This window comes from Oculina patagonica, chromosome 13 (assembly GCF_052425735.1).
Source record: "Oculina patagonica isolate OP01 chromosome 13, crgOcupat, whole genome shotgun sequence".
NCBI classification, from domain to species: domain Eukaryota; kingdom Metazoa; phylum Cnidaria; class Anthozoa; order Scleractinia; family Oculinidae; genus Oculina; species Oculina patagonica.
The window spans coordinates 25,532,143-25,540,381 of record NC_135770.1 but is presented as its reverse complement, the minus strand read 5'-3'; the positions used below and the strand labels follow the sequence as shown (position 1 = coordinate 25,540,381).

Below are 8,239 nucleotides of genomic sequence, written 5' to 3'. Positions count from 1 at the left end.
AGTTACCTCTTATTGTATTGAAATAAGGCCCTTTCTCGTTTTAACTGTAGCCCCACTGAGTCCCCATTATTTTACTGTAACAATAGTAAGTGCAGCTGCCTTTGTTTGTGACGCTACAAGTCGTTAAGGACAATGGTTAATTTAAGGTCAGAAGACTTAAGGTTACTTCATTCTTTTCTAGTTACATTACCCAAAGGTTGACACATCTAGCACCTTTTTCACTTTTTTAACTATTATTTTCTCAATAGCAAATTTAAAAAGAGGTCCTTAACTTTAGAAATTCGCGTCTATGTTTTGGAAGAATAACACAATATCAAAAATAATTACAAAACAAAATAAAATCACTTTATTCTCATTGAACTTAACAGTTGGAAACATTTTCTTCCGTTGCTAATTTCAGAGTTAATGACGTTCAATGATCCTCATTTTTTCTCTGCCAAACACGATATGTTTTGTAGTCTTTAAATGCTAGTAGTAATATGTAACAGCTGTAGAAACTGTTAATATGCTTATGCTACGTTTTAAAAATTATTTAAAGGTAATCTTTCTTTTTGGCTATATTTTATACCTTTTTACATTGTCGTATTATGGAGTAATATAATTTCATATCTGGTGTAATGTTTTATCTAGGTAACGGCCTTGTTGCTTGCTTTAGGAAAAGAAATCACTTGCCTGCTATCTTCGAATCTTGGTGGACCCGTGTGCGGTAGGTAGAGTTCACTACTCATTTTCATTTACGAATAAAGATTTTTTTACACCAAAAAAGCTATCAACGTAGTTAACTTGAAACGTTCACTATCTAGCTGAATTAAGGGAGTATAATGCCTTTACCATCAAACAAAGAAATCCAAACACCCGACATTTTCGAAACCGGTATTAATTATGAAATAGTTCTTATGAGAATTCTTAGGCTTAACTGGAAGCTCTTAACTCTTAACTATTTTAGCAGGCTTAAATTTAATCAATGGATGCAGCTTCTAGAAGAAAAAATACATCTGGAGAGTTAAAAATCATTGCCAGTTATCTTCACGCTAGATCATTGAGATCCAACTCAACAAGAAAGTACATTTCCCCAAATTCGGATAACTATCGGAAGGAGATAAACCAAAAATAACTTTGGAAGTTAAAAACTGTAACAGAAAAGTGGATATGTTGTAGAAAACCAAAGTTGAAACACAAACATCATTTTTGTAATAACATCATTCAACTATTTAAATAACAAAACAAATGACATAATCTGCTCCCTAACACTTGCAACACTGACTTGGCCTTTAGTTTACTTTGGAAATTATAATTTCATCGCTATTAACTGAAATTTAAACTGTTTTTCCGCACTTCAATTCGAATAGAGCCTGGCTCTTTTTAAGGTGAACAGAGACACTGAACAAAAAACTTGATAACTACAGAACAACTGTTGTTAAATCCAAATTCGATCTGATCGAATTTAGGCTGCTGTCAATTGCCTCGAAGATAAGCCTCAAATTTATTGACGATGATTGCTTTTATAACCGGGTACCATGCATTTATTTTAATCTAGATTATGGCCGCTGTACAAACGCTATGGAATTTGAACGGGCATTGTTGTTTTATAGACCATACAAAACTATCTTCTATTTGGTTAATAAATATGTTCTGAGAAAAACATTTTTTTTAACTCGACGTTTTTCGCGCTAGCCGAACGCCTGGAACAGGCTAGTCAATTTAAGACTCTAGAATAGATATGGCATGTCCATCAACTTTTGCGAAGAGTACGTGAGAAATTAACTCGTTCCATTGCGTTCGTTTATAGAAAGGAAAAAATTCAGGATGTTTGCGGCCAACCTGTTTACTTGGTTTTAAAATTACGGAATCCGTAAATTGAAAGTTATCCAGTTCTGATTTTTGATTAACAGATATGGAATTTTTAATTTTCAGTTGATGCGTAGCACAATATTCGAATTAACAAATCTGAAATGACAAAACAGCAACCAGAATTCAGAATTCAGAAATCAGAAACCAAAAAAAAATGAAATCAGAAATAAAAAAGCAAAAATCGGAATTCTGATTACTGAGTTCTGAAATAACGTCGCCCTTTTGGAATCATAAAAAAATGGACCGTTTCTCGAAAGCTTTTTGTGTACGAAAACTTTACGGGACCTTCGAGAAACAGGCCCCTGGTGCAAAACTTCCTGATTGTTTACACAATTTACGGGCGCTATTTTAAAATCTGCTTCACTTTGGTACCGTCTATCAGTGATTTTCTCCAATAAGAGTCAGCCGTTGAAAATAGTTTGTACTGCAGTAAATAAACAATATTTGCTATATTTGTGTTCAAACTATTTCCAACGACTGACCCTAGAAAGTATAGGCAAAGCTTGTGGATATATTTTCAATACAAAGATCTGCAATAATAATCTACAACGTTTGGATATTGTCGAATAAAATGCGTAGGTCAGTTCGTGCTTTTTAGATAGATCTACAGCTAGATCAATAATTATGTGCATCAGTGACAGATGAGAAAAGTGACAAAAAGGTGACTATTCGGAGACAATGATAAATAAACAAAAAACTTTGTAGGGATCGAGCCTGATTGGTAAGTTATAGAACACAAGACTGGAGCAAAACGTTATTTTTTTTAAAAAGATGTTAACATGGTTAAGCTTGAAATTCAAATGCGTTCTTTTCGATTCTTTTTCTCGATTCGGAACATTAGTCTGGAATATTATTATATGGCTACAATAGTACGCGCGCTCTGATTGGATGCTGAGCGGGCATTATTTTCTTGTAATGACCGGGCATTATGAAAACTTTTCTCGGTTCGGCGGTTTTTACATGGTTTTTTGCGTTGTGAGTAAAAGCTACTAGTGCAATTGCGAGAACGACAATAAATACCGACAAACTGTAACTATCTTTTCAACAACTGAAATAAAAATATTAGCATACCGATACTTCTTTAGTATGAGCGACGAAGAGAGCCACAGAGAGCGAGAGCGAGTTTCACCTCGGTGTTTTTTATATATTTCAGTTAAGAATAGCGCTAAAAGGCCATATAATAAATAACTTATTAACCTCGTCCGTTCGGTCATTACAGGGCAATCTCAGACCTCGGCCTTGATGTATTGACCTCGCTATCGCTCGGTCAATACATCAAGGCCTCGGTCTGAGATTCCCCTGTAATAACCTCACTCTCGGTTAATAAGTAGTCTATATTGCACCGGCTTTACGAGACAAACCTAACACAGTTTTCCGGAAAACATTTAATAACCGAATGTATCATTTACTTTTAGCTGATAATGACTATGTTGAAGTGAATACAATCGTTTACTACTTAAAATCTTTAGCTTAATTTTTTTTATACTCATTATTATTGCTATTTATTACTATTGTTACTCACTATTATCATAGAATCATTCTTATTACTTTTATTTTTTCTATTCTTTAGAAAAATTATTACCATCTTGATTTTTTTTTTCTTCATTCTTCAACTCCCGCCTCGAATATATAGCTACGCTTATTGCGGGAGGGAAAACACAATATACATAATATGATTGTGTGAAATAGAGTTTTGTTATTTGCCGTTTGTTGTTGTTGGTTGTTAAAGCGAGTTAAGTTTATTTTATTACGTTTTGCCAAATACTCGTTTAAATTGCAAAGAAATTACTTCTATGGACTTAAATAAAAAATCCATAGGTTTATTGCAACCAAAAGTGTCTCAAGGGCGTTATAATTTAAAGTTAAAAGCAAATAACATTAGCTTTGAAAACTGTTCAACCCAACAATATTTCAAAAACCCATATCGGAATCCATTTTAATCTTCGTCACTTTTGGCCATACGTACCTTTTTTTGTAATTGGTGTGTAATTGAATTGTTCCTTCTCTGGTTTAGGAGGTTACTTTTATATTCCCATGCCTAAATTTAGCTCAAATCCGTGGCACAGTCCCTTTAAGATCACTGACATAAAGCTCTTGAAATCTTTAGAATGTCCAAAAGCTCTCGGTTTGGAAAGCGGGGCAATCCCGGACGAGCAAATCAGGACCTCTTCGCAGAAGAGTTCCGACAGTGCAGCGAATCAGGCAAGACTAAACTTTCAGAAAACGTCTGGCAAAGAAGGATCTTGGACCGCAGGAACCAGTAACAGCGATCAATACCTTGGCATTTCTTTTGTTGATGAGGTACATACGGTTACAGGAGTAGCAACACAAGGAAAAAATGGAGGAAACTCGTGGGTTACCGAATACAAATTGAAATACATTCAATATGGTGGCGATTACTCTACCTATATTTACTATGTGGAACAAGGAGAAAACGAACACAAAGTAAGATAAATTCGAAGTTAATTTTAGTTATTTCATTGTCAGTTTGGTTGCGGTTGTGGCTGCCCCCAGCCTTGTGGTTTTAGGTATTGTTATTGCTATTGCTATTGCCACAACTTTTACTATGGCTGCTATTACTGTTACTCATGTATTACTTTTGCTTTTGCGGTCACCATTGCTGTTGCTATATGTATTGCCATTGCAATTGCTATCGCGCTGCAGTTGCTATTGCGATTTGTATTGCTGTTATTGTCGTTATTCTCTTCGCTATTGTTATTTCAGTTGCTATTGCTGCTGCCTTTAATCTTGCTAATGCTAATGCTGATGCTGGTGATATTTGTATTGTAATTGCTGCTTTGGAATGATTTAGGTTTTTTATGGGAACACAGATCAAGACACTGTTGTTCATCATGACCTTAACCCACCAATCAGTACAAGGGCCATCCGTTTTGTACCAGTTTCTTGGCATGGAGACATATCAATGAGGGTGGAGCTCTACGGATGTCTTCAAGGTACTACAGATATACATTTATTATATAGACGCGAGTGGTTTACTGGAAAATAGACCACTGATAAAATTCCTACGAAATTACATCCGAGACCGCAGTGGCGTATTTTCCATATCCTCACTAGTGAGGATATCGCTTACGTCATTTCGCGTCGTTGCACGCGGTACGGCTGAACGGCTGCCAAACTTTGCCAATCACCGGTTAAAAGTGGCGAGTGATAGAAAATTAAAAATGTTAACTTAGGAGCAGCAAAATACAAATACGAGGAAGGAAACTTTATATGACTTAACAATTCAAAGAGTTTCTTGCAAAGTAGACCAAAAGCGAGATATTTAAGAAATTCCAGCCGCCGACTGAATCGCGAGAGTTAACATATTAAAGGTTTGTTTCTTTAAAGAACATTAGACATTGGCTCAAAGATATGAATTTTACGTTCTCGGGGCAAAAATAGTATCTCACTCGTTTGCTGCGCTCACTCACGAAATAATGATTTGCCACTCGAACACCACTGTTTAATATCCTCTATATATACATTTATTACCCACCGATTAATTTCCGCGAGCTCTCATTCGACAAAACAAATCACGTGGTGCAAAACTGGGTGACGGGTGATTAGTAAATAGATTCCTTCAGGTGGCTGGTATATTGGAGGATAATACCCGAGAAAAGTAAACAGTTGGCAGAATGGCGAAGCTTGGAGGACAACTGTGAAATGTTTAGTACAATCTTTCAGCCAAGGGCATTATCCTCCAATATACCAGCAAGCCAGAAAGGGGGTTATTTACTTTATAACCCTCCGATTAATTTCTACAACGCCCTTTATTGCCGGTAAATTGAAAAACCCTACAGTGATAATAACGGCGTAACTGCGGTTGAAATAAATGCAAGTTGATTAGTTTACGTATTTTTGTAACACTTTGATTTGTTTAAAAACTTGGAACTGACTTTGACGGGATATATTTTCTCATACCTGTCCTCCGATTTTGTACCACGTGATGCCTTTTGTCCAATGAGCGAGCGCAAAAATTAATCCGTGGGTTATAACAGACAACACATCCCGTCCGGTGATTTGATTTCCGTCTAACTCACTGAGTGAAGCTCATGAGTGAAGCTCATGATCAGTCGGCTCGTAGTTTTGATTTCGTCGGCAGTTCCTTTCTCGAGAAACCAGTTATTCTCAACAGAGAAGCAAAAACCAGTGCTTTTCAGATTGTGATATTTAGAGCTGTCTTCAGGTCCTCTACTCTGTACTCAAAACGCCAGCCATTGTTTTTTATTCGCAATTCGAGGAAGATCTAAACTCCGCGCCATTTAGATGTCGTTGAACATTGGATTGGCTATCTGTGGGCGCCGTTGTTTATCAACCAATCAGAATGCTCTGTTTGTTTCTCGTTTGTACACAAAATGTTCTTATATTTGCACTAAATGAACTCATTTCTGCATCGAATATTTACTGCATTTCTCTACGCCAATCAGATTCAAGAAATTTTTCATGTATACTATTAATTGATGAATCATACACTATAAACTGCCACGAAAAGAAGACTGTTTTTTTTTTTTCTGTTTTCCATGCACTTTTGTCAAAGAATTGTCTGCAGGAGCTTCACACGGATATGTGTAGAACGTACACTAGTGTCGTAGTGTAATAAATGAGAATTTCGATCCCAAGACGGTTTGTTGGGGTACATGGAATCATGGCGTCCTTTATGGCGTCCTTTGGGGGGGCGGAGGGGAGGGGTCAGATAATATGAGCTAGTTTTATATACAAATTTGGTCCAAGCGCGTTGTAGAGTTTAATCGAAGACTAACTAAATAAAAAAAAACCTCTTTGTATTGGAGGATACTGCCAGAGTAGGTGAAAGGTTGTCCTAAAAATTTCACAGTTGTCCTCGAAGCTTCGCTTCTCGGCGTTCTTGGCGTTTTTCTGACAATATTTCAGTCTCGGGAATTATCCTCCAGTATAACAGCCGCCTAAAGGGTTTGTTTTTTGTGTGTGTGTGTTAAATATGTATCAAATAGAGAAGATGGTTTTCCATGTCCCTATAAGACAATAATGAACGGCTGAGGTTAAAAAAAGCTGCTAGTATATGCCCAAGCTGTTAGGCGAGGACATTCAGCTTATTTTCTAGACCTCAAAAATGCATCATTTTCTTATAGGGACACATGAAAACTATCATCTATTGGCTGAGGATATAGCAAAAAAAAATTTTCATCCAAGAGCACAAAATTTACCACAAGTCTCGTCGCCACTTACGTTTATTCTTTTTTATTCTTTTTTGGTGCTAACCTTCTTCATAAATGAACGAAGATACCATTTACTTCATACTTCCAAGACTTTCAATTCATAGCCCTTCATCCGACTACAAAAAAGATTCTGAAAGACCGACAAAGACTGACAAAGACGACAAAGTGATTTATCGTGATTTATCAATTATGGCCTACTTTCCAAAAATCTGCTACTTTGGATCCACTATGTAGCATTGTAAGACTTTGAACAGATTTCGAATGACATATATCGATCGTTGTGGGAGTAGACCACAGTACAAAGACGTGGAAACAAGTAGCATGTTTTACCAATGAAAAAAAATGTTTCATTTGAGGAAGTCGACCTTTGTTACATGTTTTTTCATTCTTACTTTCAAAATTGATAACAAAAGGTTATTTAAATGAAGTGTCAATGACTGCACGACATTTAGTAAATTTCGAAGAGTAAAAGCACCATTACTTTGATAATATGTGTCACGTTGGATGACGTATTGGACGCTTTATGAAGTGCATAAAAATATCTTAAGTTCCAACTTCCTATCCTTATATGCGTTTTGTTGTCATAACGGATTGGTTAACTTTTTAAATATAGTTGAATAAATCACCTAACGGTTTACTTTCGTATGTGTTTCCGATTCAAGGTGATCCGAGTGGCTGTGATTCTGGAATAGTCGAGACACCATCGGAATGTGTGAACTACAGCATTTTTGATCAAGCTGACCGACAATGGAATTCAATCGGCCTGGGAACTTTTTGCGATCAAGATGTAATAACGCAGCCAAAATGGTATCGCTTTATGGGAAATGCTGGCGTATTCATGGCAAACAGATGCCTTGGCATAGGCAAGTGTAATACAGAAATGCCAGGCTGGGTCGACGGCGATCATCCTTCAGTCGATGATGGAAATGTAACAAGAACAGTCTGCTTCCACGGCCATTTATCATGTTGCCAAGCGAGCGTGGAAATTGAGATACGTAACTGTAGTGGTTTCTTTGTGTACAAGTTGGTTGAAGTACCATCCTGCCCAATGCGTTACTGTGGCGCACACGGTAAATGGACTTTTATTGTTTGGTGGATAGATTAACCTTTGTCTTTTTTTGTTTATAGACAGACTAACTGACTGACTGACTGATTGTTTGATTGATTGATTGATTGATTGATTGATTGATTGA

At 36.6% G+C, this 8,239-nt stretch overlaps 1 protein-coding gene across 1 annotated transcript; it reads left to right on the top strand.

Moving 5' to 3' along the window:
* The first annotated feature begins 447 nt into the window (after nucleotides 1-447).
* On the top strand, nucleotides 448-8,151 carry LOC144637067 (neuropilin-1-like). Its single transcript, XM_078496231.1, has 5 exons — nucleotides 448-538; nucleotides 631-706; nucleotides 3,959-4,296; nucleotides 4,664-4,805; nucleotides 7,709-8,151. The coding sequence occupies exons 1-5, from the start codon at nucleotides 506-508 to the stop codon at nucleotides 8,149-8,151; spliced, it is 1,032 nt and encodes a 343-aa protein (XP_078352357.1). The 5' UTR covers nucleotides 448-505.
* The last annotated feature ends 88 nt before the right edge of the window (nucleotides 8,152-8,239 follow it).

What these genes read in the sequence shown, in the direction of transcription:
- LOC144637067 (XM_078496231.1), top strand. Translation starts at nt 506, where the DNA reads ATGCTTATGCTACGTTTTAAAAATTATTTAAAG. An exon ending in GTTTTAAAAATTATTTAAAG is followed by an intron (nt 539 to 630) that starts GTAATCTTTCTT and finishes TGTTTTATCTAG; the next exon opens with GTAACGGCCTTGTTGCTTGC. An exon ending in TCTTGGTGGACCCGTGTGCG is followed by an intron (nt 707 to 3,958) that starts GTAGGTAGAGTT and finishes TGAAATCTTTAG; the next exon opens with AATGTCCAAAAGCTCTCGGT.